The 16,613-nt window shown below is 45.1% G+C and overlaps 1 protein-coding gene across 1 annotated transcript; it reads right to left on the bottom strand.

Moving 5' to 3' along the window:
• Nucleotides 1-4,288: 4,288 nt before the first annotated feature.
• On the bottom strand, nucleotides 4,289-11,404 carry RPS10 (ribosomal protein S10). Its single transcript, XM_059178597.1, has 6 exons — nucleotides 11,295-11,404; nucleotides 10,309-10,458; nucleotides 9,911-10,082; nucleotides 7,891-7,968; nucleotides 5,290-5,345; nucleotides 4,289-4,380 (listed from the first exon to the last, which is right to left on the bottom strand). Exons 2-6 carry the CDS (start codon nucleotides 10,456-10,458, stop codon nucleotides 4,339-4,341), a joined length of 498 nt encoding a protein of 165 aa, XP_059034580.1. The 5' UTR covers nucleotides 11,295-11,404; the 3' UTR covers nucleotides 4,289-4,338.
• Nucleotides 11,405-16,613: the final 5,209 nt, after the last annotated feature.

Genomic DNA, 16,613 nt, shown 5'->3' with positions numbered 1-16,613 from the left:
GTATGTCCATGATACCTCAGTAAAGCTGAAAAACAAAAGAATTGAAAATAAGACTTGGCCAAGGAAGCCCCAGCCTTCTCTAATACTCCACGGGGCACCAGCTGGGCCAGCCACCATTATTGCTTCTTGCTATTAGTCCAAACTGTAAGGTGTACTTCAGATGGTCATGGTGACCCACGGGTCACAGAAGACCCACCAGCCTTCCCGTGGAGTGCACTTGCTCTCTCCTCCCTGAAAGCCACCAATACAACCAACCATAATGGCTAAGCCACTTATCACTTAGTGTGTATTTCTAGGTCTGCCTTCCCTAATTCTGGAGAAACTCTGTAGTAAGGATGTTTCTCAGTTACTTTCATATTCCCAATTTAGTTTTGAAGAGATTTTTTTTTTTAATTTTGTAAGTGTTCTTTCCACATAAGGGGATAATACAACATTTCAGAGACAACTCTTTAAGGACATAATTCATGCAGCTAAGAATTACGAAGGAGCTACTGCTCACGAAGCACTGAGCGAGGCCCCCAGAGCAAGGCTCAGTGTCACAATGGAGAAGAAATTTTCACAGTTTCAACAGCCTGTTCAAGCTAAGAGATGCTGCAGGCACTAACGAGACACCTCATTTGATGTTAAAGGAGTAACTTCTCTCAGGAAAGGCTTCTTTGAGGTGATATTTAGTCTGAAGAACGAAGAATGAATAGGAACCCTGAGTGGGTTGGGGTGGGAGAGTTTCCCTGAAATGGACCATTGCATGCAAAGAAGCTGAGAAAGACAGCAAGCTAGGTTAGCTGGGTCCTGGAACTTGGAGCCTTGTTTTGTTTGGTAGGCAGATGCAAAGTTTTGATGCACCTGTCAGGCCATGTAAGGAGTTCAGCATTCGTTTAGATTCTAGAAGACTCTAGAAGGCAACACAGAGCTTTTGAAAGATTTTAAGCTGGGAAATATCTTGTCCACATTTGTGTTTCCAAAAAATAACCTTGGCAGGGCAAAGCTGGAGGCAGGGAACCTCTTAGGAAGGGATTACAGCAGTTCTGGGAAAGTTACCGGCTGCCTGAGGTGCCGGCAAGGAGGAAAGTTTGCAACAGGAGGATCTGTTATACGTTTGCTTCCACCTCCAGCCCGGTTGTCTGTTTGCTGGTAGATCACCAGATTCCTTCTATAGCATCCTAAGACCATGTCCTTGTCCTGACAGCCTAACCAAAAATGGCCCTCTTACCCAAGTTGTTGATACTTTCTCTGAGAGCCAAGAGTCCTTCACCATTCATTGGAAATAGACAAACCTTGTTCCCAGGACAGTGACCAAACCAGGATCTCTCTCACGCTTGGGCTTTGAAACAAGTGCTATCAACAAGATTTTCTCCCATCTTTCTCCAATGTTTTAAGAAGTAAAAGGATCAACCAATTCTAAGGGTTCAGCATTAAAGCAGCAGAAGTCCATGACCCCACGTATTCCCAAACTTTGGAGAAGAATTTGATCGTGAGTGAGCCTGTCTTTTAGTTCTCAGAGGCCTGGCTTCTAGAAACAAGAGCAGGGATGGGAAATCCTAGCCACCATGGGCCCACGCTGCCATGCTGGAGGCCCAGGCCAGGCACCCGAGTAAGGAGTGTCCCAGAGAGCCCTCATGTTTGGGGCTAGAGGACACATCCTTCTCAAAAACATCTGTCTCCCAGCCCCTAACATAGGCATATGGTAGTTGCTTCTTGAAGATCTACAGTTAGGACTTTAAGCAAATCACAGACTTAAAGCTGCTACCGGCACTACCTATAAGGGAGACTGTTTCAGGGAAAGGGGGTTTATGTATTGGAAAGTCAGTGTTGAACTAGGGAAATTTATCTTCAGCTGTCAGCACCCCAAATCCCTTACAAATCCTTAGCAACCTTTGTTGGTGGTAGTAGTGGTAGTGGGGTTTAGCGGGTGAGCTTCCAGGCTGGTGGGGAGATGTGAAGCTGTGATGCAAACAGACCCTGGATGATGGACCAGGTTGCCCCAAAATTTGCACCCACTACAGGTTGTGCTCCAGGAGGCCTCTCCCTGCCTTCTAACTGGCTGTACAGGTGATCTTCCTAGGCATTTGTAATAGTCAACATCCGTTTTTACCCCCCCCCCAAAAAAAAACCCTAATTTTTGACGAGAATTTCCTGACACCATCCTACATTCTGGTTTTCCTATAAAGGATGGAAAGCATCTTCACGGTGCCTGACTGGTCTCCCCCTTCCTCTGCTCAACAAACCCTACTCTGGGTCACTCCAGCAGTCATTCATCCCTTCCGCCCTGCACGTAGAATTCACTCTGGACATAATTATTTACCACTTAACAGTAGCTAGCATACACTTTTAAAAATTAAACTCTATGCCCAACGTGCTTGAACTCACGACCCCAAGATCAAGAGTCACATGCCCTATAAGCTGAGCCAGTCAGGTGCCCATGGCATACAGACTTTCAGTGTTTAGCTTTGGTTTTGTTTTCCTAGGTAGACTTAAGTCTTTTAAGGCAAATCTTGAGGCTGGTTTCCCAGAGCACTAGCACTGATCCCTGAACAGCTAATCAATGATTATTGATTGTTAGTGGTATTCAATCTACCAATGTAGGGGGAGGGGGCTGGCCAGCAGTGGAAGAGCCGCCTCTGTTGGGTTCTTTATGTCCACAGGCTACAATCCTACCTTGTATATTCCTTGGGTTTTCCCAGAGTCCTTGAGTGATGTTGGAGAATATATCCTGGAACTAATTTAAGTCACGAGGAAAGGAGTTGGCAAGGAGCCCTAGCCAAAAAAGTGATATTTAAGGGCCAGAAAATCAGCAAGGTTATAGAGGAAACCCATCTGCTTGCTCGCTGGCTTTGGTGGGAAACAGAAAGGCTGGGAGCTTATTAGCATTTCATAGTGGAATCCAGGTTAAACAATCACAAGGCGTGTGAACACAGGCAAACCACTTGACATCACTTGAGCCAGCAGAAAAATTGGATAAAAAGCAATCTTTGGCAAGGAAGCCAAGGCCACACTGAAACAGCTTCCCCAAACACCACCTTTCTGCCAAAGCAAGCTTCTACTTATTGGTGGCTCAGAATACAAAGCTCATCTCTTAAAACTAGTGTTTTAAGTCCTCATTTGGAATTGCTGTCGGCTGCCACCTTGTGGTCCATATTACAGCCGCCTACCGAGACAAACAGGTTGCTGCTACCAGCACAAAACCACCTGTTCCCAAATGTTATGAATCTCACTTTGCTAACTGTCCATCTCTGCACAACGCTTGGCAGAGTCCCCCCACGCCCTTAAGATCCACTAGTTACCAGTTCCACAGAGAAAACTCACCTTGGCAGACACGTCCTGAGTTGTTGGCCCGAAGTTGCTGCCTCAAAGTATTTGACCCCATTCCTGTGTACTTCCTACAACCATCACCAGTCATGGTTCCATCTGTAAGCCAAAGCCAGTATTTGACCCAGCAAACCTCTGCAGGATTATGCCCCTGAAATTCTCACTGGCTGCACCTTCATGGCACCAACAAGGTCCCTTGGTATCTTTACCAAGATGGCACTTGGCCCCACTGGGGAATGTCACCACTCTAATCCATTTACTCCCATCACATGTAGGTAGGGCCACCACTTAAAAAGGCTCCAGGACACTGGACAAGTGTTCCCTCCTTTTAAAGGAGCCCTGGACTGGGGCACCTGTGTGGTTCAGATGGTTAGCATCTGCCTTTGGCTCAGGTCACAATGTCCAGGTCCTAGGACAGAGCCCCATCTTGGGCTGCCAGCTCAGAGGGAGTCTGTTTCTCCCTCTGCCTGTGCACTTTTAAATGAATAAATAAAATCTTTAAAATAAATAAATAAAGGAACCTGGGATGGCAAGAGTTCCAACCAGCTATTGTGATTATGTAAAAACAAAAACTCCCATGGGTTCTTCCTGTGGCTGGTGGTTCCCTTCAGGTGTTTGTGCAATTTTAACTGTTTCCTCCTTCCATTCATATAAACCTTAACCCTTGAAGGTTGAGACTAAATTCTGGGGTTAACAGAGCAGCAACATGCCCCCACTGCAGAGCTGCACCAGCAGGAACTGCCTAGAGAAGATGCCCCGCTCTCCAAGTAGCCCCCGAAAAGCAACCACACTGGACAGCACTCAATGGGACAGCATGTCCTGGAACACAGGGCCAGGACTGCATCCCTAAACAGCCACATGTGATGCCACCCTGCATGGGGATGACCCCTTACCCCAGTCCAGTCTTGCCCCATTTACATTGTAATCCTTCTGTCATTCCTGTTCAGGCCACATAATGCAAACCAAATAGTACACAACAAGATTAATTTTTTTCTGGCTACAAATTTATTCAACACAAAACAATCTCCAACTTTACTGAGGTGGCTGACCACGTCCACGACCAAATCCGCCTCTCTGCAAGAGAAAACAGACAGCATGAGCATTAGTAGCAGGCTGAGCAGCAGGCCTCGTTATCACAGGACAGGGCCCCGTGAAGCTCAAGAGTTCAGGCCATAAATTCAGCCCTGCCTTTTACTATGAGGCCACATTCACCACCCAGGCCGGTTTCCACATCTGTAAAATGGGAATATGGATACCCACGCAAGGGTATGTTTATACACACACATACACACACACACGCGTGCACGTGCACGCGCTCACACACACACACCCTCCCTCTCAGCACAGGACAAGACCTTGTGCCTGCCACACACACCACCTTCCCACAAACGAGGCCACAGAGAACACTTGTGCCATGATGACCTGCCACAGAACAGCTGTCACTCCAATAGGGCTACGCTCGCCCCGTGCCAGGCACTCTGCCTAATCGCACAAGCACCTGCCACAACTACAACTGGAACTCCTATTTTAAAGAGGAGGAAAATAGAAGTACAGCAGGGATGTGTCCAATATCACATCATCTGAAAAAGATGAAGACCCTGACCCCAGCCATCTTGGTTCTAGAACTCACTCAATCTCTAGTCTGGAGTTCTTCTTCTTCTTTTTTTTTTTCCTAGTCTGGAGTTCTTAACCCTAAATCTTAATTCATGAAAATAAGGGAGTCACAATTACGATGCTCACTAATGAAGAAACCAACACTATGCCACATGTAGTACTGATTTGGGAGACTCATTTCAGTAATATATCTATTTACAAAAGTTTACATACTCCATCTTCATGTAAAAACTCAGAATTCATGTTATTTTTGGGGGGATCCACTGTAGCAAGGGGTGGACCCACCACACTGCATAGGATCCCTAGAACTTGTAGGCCCCCAGGACCAGGCCAGAACAATGACTAGGGAGAGCCAACAGGGATACTCACAAACTGGAACTCAGTTGCTGAACCAGCCCCAGCCTCAGCTTTCTTGTCGGCACCAGCTGGAAGGAGAAATACCAATTCGGAGTCATCTTATGTTATGATCTGTTACAGACCAAGGGAAGACAGGTCTCCAGGATGATTCTGCAGAAGCCATGTCCGCAAATGTACCCCGGGAAGTACAAGTAAGTTACACCGAGTGGTGGGAACACCCTGTGAACCACTCCTGCCCCCTCCCTTTCCTGGGGCAGCTTTCCTTAAATCATCCTTCCAAACTCACAGCCCAAACTGTCACTTCCAGGAAGGCTGCCCAGACCACAAAGCCTGGGATATGTGCCCCTCTCTATGGCCAAAGAGGACCCTCGTTTCCCACCGAGTTACTTACATGCTTCAGATTGGCATCTAGCTTACAGAAGAGATAAAGGACACGAAGGCCCACAAAAGCAAAACCAACCAGCAGCATGACCATGATAAAAAATAAGATGAAAGACCCAGTGCTGCCCTGCCCGTACGGTGGCCACTAGTCCAAACTGAGGTGTGTGCAACATACATGTAAGTTGTCAAAATTTAAGAGAATGCAAAACATCTTGCTAATGTTTATACAGATTACATGTTAAAATAACATTTTAAAATATACTGGATTTAGGGTGCGTGGCTGGCTCAGCGGGTAGAGCATGCAACTCTTGTTCTTGGGGTTGTAGGTTTGAGTCCCATGTTGGGTGTATATCATTTAAAATTAAAAAAAAAAAAAAAAAAAAAAAAAAAAAAAACAACCATACTGGATTTAAAAAATTATTGCTGTAAACTACCTTCCACTTGTCTTAGGTGTGGCCACTAGGAAATGTTATGGTTCACGAGGGATGTGGATGGAGACAGCACCATCAGGGGGCGTAGTCTCACTAATATCTCAATTAGGTCTCACGCTGGCCCATTTCAGACCACATCCATCATTAGGCTCTTGCCCCTCACTTCCCTGCAGCCCAAGCTACCATGTCCCCAACTCTACTTTTGTTCAGGCTGCTCTCACCCCACCTCAACTTGGGAAACCCATGAGGCTCAGGCCCAACCTCGTCTCCCTGACTGATTCCGCACGTGGTGTGACCTCTAGTAGGAGCAACCATTAACTTCTTCTGAACTGAGAGCCTGTTCGTTTGAAAAATTCTTACTATTCAGTAACATACTCAAGTCAAGTAATCACTTCTATTTCATATTTCAACAATTAGCAGCCATGACCAGAGACAGGCAAGAGTAAAGAACTTAATGAAAATTCCTCTTCATGGGACACCTGGGTGGCTCAGTGGGTTAAAGCAGCCTTTGGCTCAGGTCATGATCCCAGGGTCCTGGGATCAAGCCCCACATTGGGCTCTTTGCTCAGCAGGGAGCCTGCTCCCTGCCCCCCGCGACCTCTCTCTGCCTGCCTCTCTGCCTACTTGTGATCTGTCAAATAAATAAATAAATAAAATCTTAAAAAAAAAAAAAAAAAAAAAAAAAAAAAAAAAAAAAAAAAGAAAAGAAAATGCCCCTTCATACTTTGCTTTCATATCACCATCAACTGCTTCTCAACAAAGATATGGACTATTGAAAAAAAGTCCCAAACCCTGGGATGGTTAAGTCACTCACGGTGGCTCAGTCAGTTAAGCATCCGCCTTTGCAGGTCATGATCCCAGGGTCCTGGGATGGAGTACCACATCAGGCTCCCTACTCAGCAGGGAGTCTACATCACCCCCCCTCTGCCTGCTGCTCCCCCTGCCTGTGCACTCTGACAAATAAATAAATAAAACCCTTTAAAAAATAAATAAAATAAATCCCAAGCCCTACCATGGCCCACAGAGCTATGAGACCTACATCCTCAATATGACTCTCCTGCTGCCTTCTGCTTCAGAAAGCCATGCGCCTTCATGGTCGTCCCCCAGGGAGCCACTGGCTGACTCCTTCCTTCAGGTGTTTGCTTATTAAATCGTACTTCTGCAGCTTTCCCTGAAAACTGCACCACTGATCCCTCTGCTTGAATTTTTCCCTGCAGCACCCATGCCATGGACATACTAGACAGTCCTTTCTGCTTACTAGTTTCCTACTACTAAAACGCAATTTCAATGAGAAACGTCTTTTGTCTGTTATGCACACTGTCTTTGGCTCCCAGAACAGAGCCTGGCAAGTCACACTCAATGTATATACATTATCTGAATGAACAAACATCTGTTATTCCAAATCAATGCAAACACCTGCTGTTTAAAAACTAAATTTTTTTCTGTTTAAAACTATTTTTTAAGAAAACAGTAAGGATAACTTAAGTGGGCGCCCTCAAGAATCTGTGACACAGGAACACAACTACAAAACTAAGAAAAGCATGTTGCTTTCTTGAAAGTTTTCAATTTTGCTCTAGAGGTCTTCAACAGAACTTGTCTGTATCCCCAATGAAGCAGGCTTTTGTCCTAACCCCACCCATCAAACCCCTGCAAGGACTCCAGCTAAAAAGGACCTGAAGATTGAGACCAAGAATCTTTCCTGGTCACCTTGGCACTTTCAAGGGCTGAGCCCCAGCCAGGGTGCCCAAGAATCCAAGGACTCTTCCTCAATGCCCCCGACAGAAGAGGATGCTTCACTCACGGGGCACAGCGCTTCGTCTGTAGGTGTCTCTGTCAGCTTCCCCTCGTGTGAGTCTTGCAGGTCGCTCTCCCTCCAGACCTATACAAATTAAATGACATGTGAATGTAGGGCAATGTGCAGACTCTGTGCCCTTCAGGATGAGAAAAGTGGAAACAACTTAGTTATGCTGGGTTAAAGGGGACAGAACTCTTGGACCCAGAGCTATCAACTAGAAATTTTGTCATCACCGACACTGGCTTCTCCAGAGCCTAGAACACGCAAAATTAAAATGCCACCCATCTGTAAAAGGATCACTTTTTTCTGTTCTATTTCTCAACCCAGACACACATTTTCCAATTACTTGGCAAATTAAGCAATCCAACCGTTTCTACAAACATCTGAACAGCCAAAATTTTGAACATTACCCATCTCTGAAGTGGAAAATCTCCTGGGCAAACAGAAAAGGAGGTACCATAAGCTGAAAGCCCCACTTCCAGTAGTCAGGGTGTAAATACAGAGGCCACCAAAGAGTCCTTAGTTGCTCTGGGCTTCTTCACACACCTCACTAGATTGTGGATATAACGGCAGATTTAAAAACTACTCTTAAGGGGCGCCTGGGTGGCTCAGTGGGTTAAAGCCTCTGCCTTCGGCTCAGGTCACGATCTCAGGGTCCTGTGATCGAGCCCCACATTGGGCTCTCTGCTCAGCGGGGAGCCTGCTTCCTCACTCTCTCTGCCTGCTTCTCTGCCTACCTGTGATCTCTTTGTGTCAAATAAATAAATAAAACATTTGTTTAAAAAAAGCTACTTTTAAGATACTCTCATCAACACTGGAAGTTTAATCTGGTACCTTCTTCACCTAGTTACCCTGGAACTTTCCTTCAAATCCACATGATTAGAATATAGATCGTAGTTATCTTGAATATCACAGGTTTGAACTGCATGGGTTCACAATCCCTTTTTCGATAAAAGCATAGTAGTACAGTAAATATGTTGATTATTTTCTTAATGTTCTCTTCTTTATTTTAAGGCTATCAATAAACTATTTCTTATCAGTAAGATTCTGGTCAACAGCAGACTATTAATAGTTTTCAAAAAATCAAAAATCTTGGACAATGGGGGTGGGTGGGTGGGAATGGGGACAATGACGTCACAGGCGCCCTGACTGCTAAGTTGTTCCAAGGGTCAACTATATATTTTTTTAGTATGAGAAGTTAGATTGAACCTGTAGTGAGTGACTAAAATAAATAAATGCCAGGTCCCATCTATGCCAACCAAATCAGAATCAGTGGGGTCCAGACAATGGAACCTCCCCCACCCTGGGATTCCAAGATGTAGTGGAGAACCTTTCCTCCACTGATACATAATCCCACCCAACCACCAGAATCCCACCAGGAAGCTGTCATTAAAAAATACAAATTCCTGAGCGCTACCAAGCCTGTCTCCACGGGAATCTGGGCAGTCTGGTGATCTGTTTTAGGACCCTCTGCACCTCATCACCCAAGCCCACAAACTGCTGCTCCTACAAAGTTCCTGTGTTAAGTTCTTTCAGAACCTAAAGAAAGAGAACCATAACCTTGACAACCTGCAACTGTGAGCCAACCATGATCTTGAGCCAGAATGTAATTCATCCCCCACAAGCACATCCTTTCACGCTACAACTATATACACACCCGCCCTCCCCTATCTGACTTTTGTTTTTGCTCTCATTGCCAAGAAACTCTAGAACACTCTCCATCTCTTTCACATGTGGTAAACAGCTTTGCTCTGGTCTTGAAGAGTTACTCAATGCCCAACCATACATGCCAGGACACAAACTATGCTCTGTTTAATGGCATCCCTGAAGACCTGACCTAATCGCGGTTCCATGACAAGGTACAAAGGTTCCAGGCCTTGGCCCAGGTCCTGCAAGCCAGAGCCCCCTCTTAAGTGGACACCAATGGTGTATGGTAAGACCTTGTCTGTCTGATCCCCCCAAGTTTCATATACATTCCCCCAGAGAAGGATCAACTTCAGAGCAGGCCTTTACACGGGCAACATACCTTTGGGCCGTGGTCTGCCAGTCTCAGGGCGGCTGCGGCGCAGAGTGGCAGGCACAATCTCAGGGGGCAGGTGGAGGTAATCGCGCAGATACTGGATACCCTCGTTGGTAAGGTACCAGTAGAAATGTCTCCAGGCAAACTGTTCCTTTACGTAGCCTCGTGATTTGAGAGACTGGAAGACAGAACACAACTATCAAGACAGAACCAGAGGCTTCAATCTAGAAGCTTGGCGCAAAAGGACGCTAAATTGCATAGACGAGTTTTCATGGTGTATCTACCTCAGCGCCCTTCAAGGCAGCAAGCAGCTCTGGCTGTCCTGACCTCTCCTTGGAATGTGCCTCGAACATTTAGTGGAAAATCCCTCCATCTGCACCCCACTCGAGCAGCCCCCAGGCTACCTGCATGGCCTTCATGACGTGAAGATTGGGCACGTTCTTGTCTGCCAACTCAGGGTGTTTGGGCATGTGGACATCCTTCTTGGCCACCATCACTCCCTCCTTGAAAAGGAGTTCATAAATGGCAATTCGGTTCTTCTTGGGCATCAACATCTGGAAGGAAGCATATCATCAGGAACATTTCTGAGCAATGAAGCCAGGGCCCAGCAACCAAGTTCAGGACCCCAGAACGATCCCCAGGGAATCCCAGTCCAAGGGGCGGGTACCTCAAACCACACCGTGATCAACCTGCAGAGAGAACTTCAAACCCTGCAAAACTGAAAGCCCCTGGTTACCCTCCTCCACCTCCCAAACACGCTGCAGGAAAAACTTGCCATGATGTTTGAGCAAAACAGGAGTAGGGTTACTGCTCGCTACAGACTTTACTCTCACACCCACAGAAATATAACGTAGGGGCGGGGGGCAGCAAACCTTGTATTCCCGGACTATTTGGGGAAACATCAGCAACTGTACCTAGCGCGGAATACTTGCAGGGGCAAGGACGCAGGGTGGGCCTGGAGGGGAGCCCTCCCTTCGTGACAGGCCGCTGACCCCAAACCAAAAGGCCAAGGCCTTCGCACCCTCATCCCCTACCTCTCTTTCCTCCAAACCAGAGCTCCAGGGCCACCAGGAGGCGGCCAAGGATGAGGGACTCCGGAGCGAAACAAAGGCGGGCAAGGGGGACCGCAGTCTCCCTAACCTCGCCAGAAGAGTCGCCGCGGCACCAGGGTTTCAATCCTCCCCTCCTCGACCTCCGCCAACCGGCCGCCAATCTTCTACCAGCTCCCCCCCGCACCCCCCCGCCGTGCGCCCCCGGCCCATCTATTCAGAAATGGGCGCGCGGTGAGCCACAGGGGCTCCCCCGCCCCGACGCCGGGGACGAGCGACGACTACGACAGCTGGAAAGCCAGGATGGACACCGATAGAAATCGGACCGCGGAGAAACGCACCTCGGCGGCTGCTACGTCCGGTGCCGGAGCTGGAAAGGAAGGGGCATGCGCGACGCGGCGCGGCGTCTCTTCCGGGCTGGCGTGCTCCGCCCCCCGCGAGGACCCGCGGGCTGCCTGGGGTGGCCTCGGAGGTGCCTAAAAGGGGCTGGATCGGAGGCACCCGCGGACGCTGACCTCCCCAACCAGACGCGCACATGGGAGCCCTCACTGGAACCTGTGAGCCTGCGTGCTTGTTCGGAGCATGGTTACTTTTATTCTTGGACAGGCACTTTAGAAGCACGCCACTTTTTTATTTCTCATCGACAAATTAACATTATCATGGAAGTAATAGATGTTTTTTGAGCGGGGAGAGAATATATAGACAGAACAGTAACAGAAATAAAAGAATGAAACAGAATCCTATAGGCTAAAGATAATGGCCATTCACATTTTGGTATATGTTTTTCCAAACTAAAACGCATCCAAGCAAATATATGTATGTATTTGAGAAAAATACATACCTGTGTTATGTAAGATGTGGTTGGTGACCTGTGTTTTTCCACTTAACAATACATCGTGAATCTTTTCATGTTAGTTAATATCTAAATTTGTAATGACAGTAGTCCACTGTAGGATAGTTTAATCAACACCCTATGACTGGATATATATTTTTAAAGCCCTTCACTATTATCAGTAATAATACCACACACATATGTGCACAATTGTCCACTATTTTTGTTAGAATATGCTCCTGGAAGTTGTAATTATTGAGTAACAAAGCACACATTTGTACATTTTGTACAGTCTGCATTGATTTCCAGGAAGGCATTATCAATTTCATTCTAGGCAACAGTGACTAACAAGGCTCACGTTCCTATTAATCCTGCTAGGATTGGATAATATTCTTATTCATTTTTTATCACTCCGATAGTAAGAAATATTTAATTGCTCTTTTAATTCACTTTCATTGACTACTTCTGCAGCTCATCATTTGTATTCCTTCTTTTATTAATGGTTCATTTCCACCATCAGTTTTCCTATTGAAAGTTTTTTCCTATTAATTTGAAATCACTTTTTACGTATAAAAGCTGTTAATCCTTTGTCACATACTTCTTCAAGAATTTACCCCATTTTTTCATTTGTTTTGATTTTTATGATATTTTGAAATGGAAGCTTCACATTTCTTTATATCCAAATCTTTATGGTTTCAGACTTTGGTACAATGTTTGAAAAGTCACTTAGCATCTCAAGATTATATAAATATTCACCTAGTTTTTCAAGTATTTTTTTTGTGGTCTTATTATTTAAAAAGAAATATTTGTGATCTCAGGGTCCTGGGATCGAGTCCCACATCGGGCTCTCTGCTCAGCAGGGAGCCTGTTTCCCTCTCTCTCTCTCTCTGCCTGCCTCTCCATCTACTTGTGATTTCTCTCTGTCAAATAAATAAATAAAATCTTAAAAAAAAAAAAAAAAAAAAAAAAAAAAATTTAAAAAAAAAAAAAAGGGCGCCTGGGTGGCTCAGTGGGTTAAGCCGCTGCCTTCGGCTCAGGTCATGATCTCAGGGTCCTGGGATCGAGTCCCACATCGGGCTCTCTGCTCAGCAGGGAGCCTGTTTCCCTCTCTCTCTCTCTCTGCCTGCCTCTCCATCTACTTGTGATTTCTCTCTGTCAAATAAATAAATAAAATCTTAAAAAAAAAAAAAAAAAAAAAATTTAAAAAAAAAAAAAAAAAAAAAAAAAAAAAAAAAAAAAGAAATATTTGTGGGCTCCTGGGTGGCTCAGTAGGTTAAAGCCTCTGCCTTAGGCTCTGGTCATGATCCCAGGATCCTGGAATTGAACCCCACATTGGGCTCTCTGCTCAGTGGAGAGCTTGCTTCCCCCTCTCTGTCTGCCTGCCTCTCTGCCTACTTGTGATCGTTGTCAAATAAATAAATGAAATCTTTTTTTTAAAGATTTCATTTATTTATTTGACAGAGAGAGATCACAAGTAGGCAGAGAAGCAGGCAGAGAGAGAGGAGAAAGCAGGCTCCCCGCTGAGCAGAGAGGCTGATGCAGGGCTTGATCCCAGGACCCTGGGATCATGACCTGAGCCAAAAGCAGAGGCTTTAACCCACTGAGCCACCCAGGCACCCCAAATAAATGAAATCTTATTAAAAAAAAAAAAAGAAATATTTGTCAATTTTGCAAGATGGGAAGAGTTCTGGAGCTTGGTTGCACAAAAAATGTGAATTAATACTACCGAAACTGTATCCTTAATAATGGCTAAGAGACACCTGGGTGGCTCAGTTGTTTGGGTATCCAACTCTTGATTTCAGCTCAGGTCATGATCTCAGGGTCCTGGGATCAAGCAAGAAGTTGGGCTCCACACTCAGCCTGGAGAATGCCTGAAGATTTTTTCTCTCCCTCTGCCTATCCCCCTGTTCATACACATTCTCTCTCTCAAATAAATAAATGCATCTTTTAAAAAATGGTTAAGATAGTAGACTTCATGTTATGTCTATTTTACCAGAATTAAAAAAATAAATACTCGTAACATGTTTACAGTAGTTTTTCAGAAAGAATCTTGAACATATAGACTAGAAGCAACATAATCTAAGGACTGGTCAAGATTTGAAAACATACAGTAACACTTCCAGATGTGAAAATAAAAATGATTGAAATTTAAAACTTAATTTAAAAAGAATAAGCTATAGGGGCACTTGGGTGGCTCAGCAGGGATCCTGCTTCCCTTCCTCTCTCTCTGCCTGCTTCTCTGCCTACTTGTGATCTCTGTCTGTCAAATAAATGAATAAAATCTTAAAAAAAATAAACAATAGATTTGACATGCTTGAAGAATGAACAATACTTTTCACACGTTTCAGTGAAATGGAAGATAGAAACAAACAAACAAAAAAATTCAGAAATGCAGTCCAGAGATTAAAAGAGATGGGATATTTGAAAGAAAGGATAAGAGGTCTGAAGATTAGAGAAAGTCTCCTATGTCTAAGTGAAGTCTCATAGGGAAATAATAAAGAATGTAAGAAAGAGACCCTCAGAATACCTTCCAGAATTATTAGAGGGTGATGCACTTCAGATTCACCGAGCTCATCAAATCCCAAGTTGGATTACATAAAAACATATCCATCCCCACAAACAAAAAACCCCAAATATCCGTGTCATTCCCTTGCTTAAAATCCCCAATGACTCCCTTGTCACCTGCAAAAATATTCACTCTGACATTATGTTCAGATCTTTTAGCCTCCTGCAATGTTTTCTAATGTAAATTTTTGCCCTCCAAAGGGTTAGCTGCCCTCTCAACCTCATTTCCTCAATAAGCTAAGCTTCTGTTTCTCTGAAATAACCACTAAATTGTTAGGAGAGATTAATCCAGTTTTAGATTTTGCTGCATTTGTGCCTATGAGACCCACTGGTGAAAATACCAGTATAATCTTATTTTATTTTTGATTTTTCAGATTTTTATTTTAATTCCAGTTAGTTAACACACAGTATTATATTAGTTTCAGATATGCAGTATAGTGATTCAACCCCAGTATAATTTTAGATTAAGAGCTCAGAATTTGTCCTATGGGAGAGAGCTGGGTTAGATTAGGTGAGGGAATCATCTAAGATGTCGTAAGGATCTGAGATCATCTAGAGAGGGTGTGGAGGGAGAAGAGGATGAGGAGGTACCCCACAGAACTTCCCACCTCACCCTTAGGTGAGCTGGGAATGCACATGGATGGCATTGCTGTGGGTGTCTCCTTCCCTGGATAGAGCCTTCTGATGGGCAAGGACCGTGCTTTTCCCTCTCAGCGTCCTCTCCAGCCGTGAGCACAATGTCTCACACGATAGGTATACTTAATAAATGTTTCCAGAATAAATAGCAACCTCATGGGAAGCAGAAAAGATTAGAGGTTATCGAGAAGGGAAGACTAGAGGTTACTGAGGAGGGAAGGACGAATAATATTCTCTGACTTCCCAGAACACTTCTCCTTGAGTTCACTTGAATTCCATTCAGCAGTTCCGCACTGAGCCCCTAGTGCTGGGCCAAGGGGGTGGGGCAAGGGTGGGAGCAGTAACATACATGGATCACATGCCAAGCATCACATACCTCTGTTACGTGCTGGGAGCTATGATGAAAGTGATCAGGGAGACACAGAGTAATGGGGAGTGAGAAGATTGAAACCTATGGAGGAGTTGAGCGTGGGTTGAGAACAGGCTGGTTTCAGGCACCTGCGAGAAAGGCTCTGCTGCAGAGGAGTGCTTGAATTGAAAGGCAGCCAGCATGGCTAGGACCTGGTGAACAAGGATTCATACATAGAGCATTTGACTCTTGATCTCAAGGTTCTAAGTTCTAGCTCCACACTGGGGATAGAGATTACTTAAAATAAAATGTTAAAAAAAAAAAAAAAAGAAGTAGTGATAGGATCAGATGTAGGATTTAAGATTAACTTTGTAAAGATCAACATCATTTTTACCATTCCAATGCTATACGGTACCTACGGTACAACTCTGACACCTGCCACTCGTTAAAAACACAGAAACCCCAAAGAACCTGGGTGGCTCAGTCAGTTAAGCATCTGACTTCGGCTCTGGTCATGAGCCCAGGGTCCTAGGATAGAGCCCTGCATTGGGCTCCCTGCTCAGCAGTGAATCTGCTTCTCCCTCTCCCTCTTCCAGTCGGCCTGCTTGTGCTCTCTCTCTCAAATAAATAAATAAAATCTTAAAAAAAAAAAAAAACCCTAAAACTGAAGCTTAGAGAAATAGTTGTTTCTTTTAGATCACAGAGGTAAGAAGTGATGGAACCGTGTCTGACTTCTGCCTTAGTCTGTCCCTCTACAGTGTTTTATTTTGTGTGTATTTTTGTTTGTTTGTTTGTTTTGTTTTTTTCCTCTGACCAAGGGCAGAGGCAGGGAGCCAGAGCCCAGAACTCGGTGCAGCTAGAGAAGGGGCTCTGGTTCATCCGGGATTTAGTCTCACCCTCATTCCCAGTTAGAATCCCTTGGGAGGTTTTTAAAAATCCATTCATCCAGGCCACACACCCCAGACCAATTTAGTCCACCGCTCTGGGGGTGGAGCCCCAGCGTATTTTATTTTCCCATTTTTCGCAATGTGTAATGTATGTACAGTTAAGTGTACAACTCTTAAGCTTCCAACTCAATGTATTTTTTTTGTGTGTGTGGATGTGAGCCCATGTTAATGAGCATCTGGATCCAGAGGATCAAGAGATGGAGTATGACCAAACCCCAAAGTCTCCAGTCAACACCCCACGCCAACTCCCAGGTCCAGCTATCCTGACTGATGGGTGGCTGATGTACCTGCTTGTGTCTGGTTCCGCCCACCCCCGTCATTAATCAGGTCT

Source organism: Mustela lutreola, chromosome 6 (genome assembly GCF_030435805.1).
Source record: "Mustela lutreola isolate mMusLut2 chromosome 6, mMusLut2.pri, whole genome shotgun sequence".
Lineage (NCBI taxonomy): Eukaryota > Metazoa > Chordata > Mammalia > Carnivora > Mustelidae > Mustela > Mustela lutreola.
This window is presented reverse-complemented; position numbering and strand designations above follow the sequence as displayed.

Bases quoted from the DNA above. Each gene is read 5' to 3' on its own strand.
- RPS10 (XM_059178597.1), bottom strand. From the start codon at position 10,458: ATGTTGATGCCCAAGAAGAACCGAATTGCCATTTATGAACTCCTTTTC. The intron at 5,346-7,890 runs GTGAGTGAAGCA...TTCTCCTTCCAG, and splicing joins CAGACGAAGCGCTGTGCCCC to CTGGTGCCGACAAGAAAGCT. The intron at 4,381-5,289 runs GTGAGTATCCCT...TTTCTCTTGCAG, and splicing joins CAGCAACTGAGTTCCAGTTT to AGAGGCGGATTTGGTCGTGG.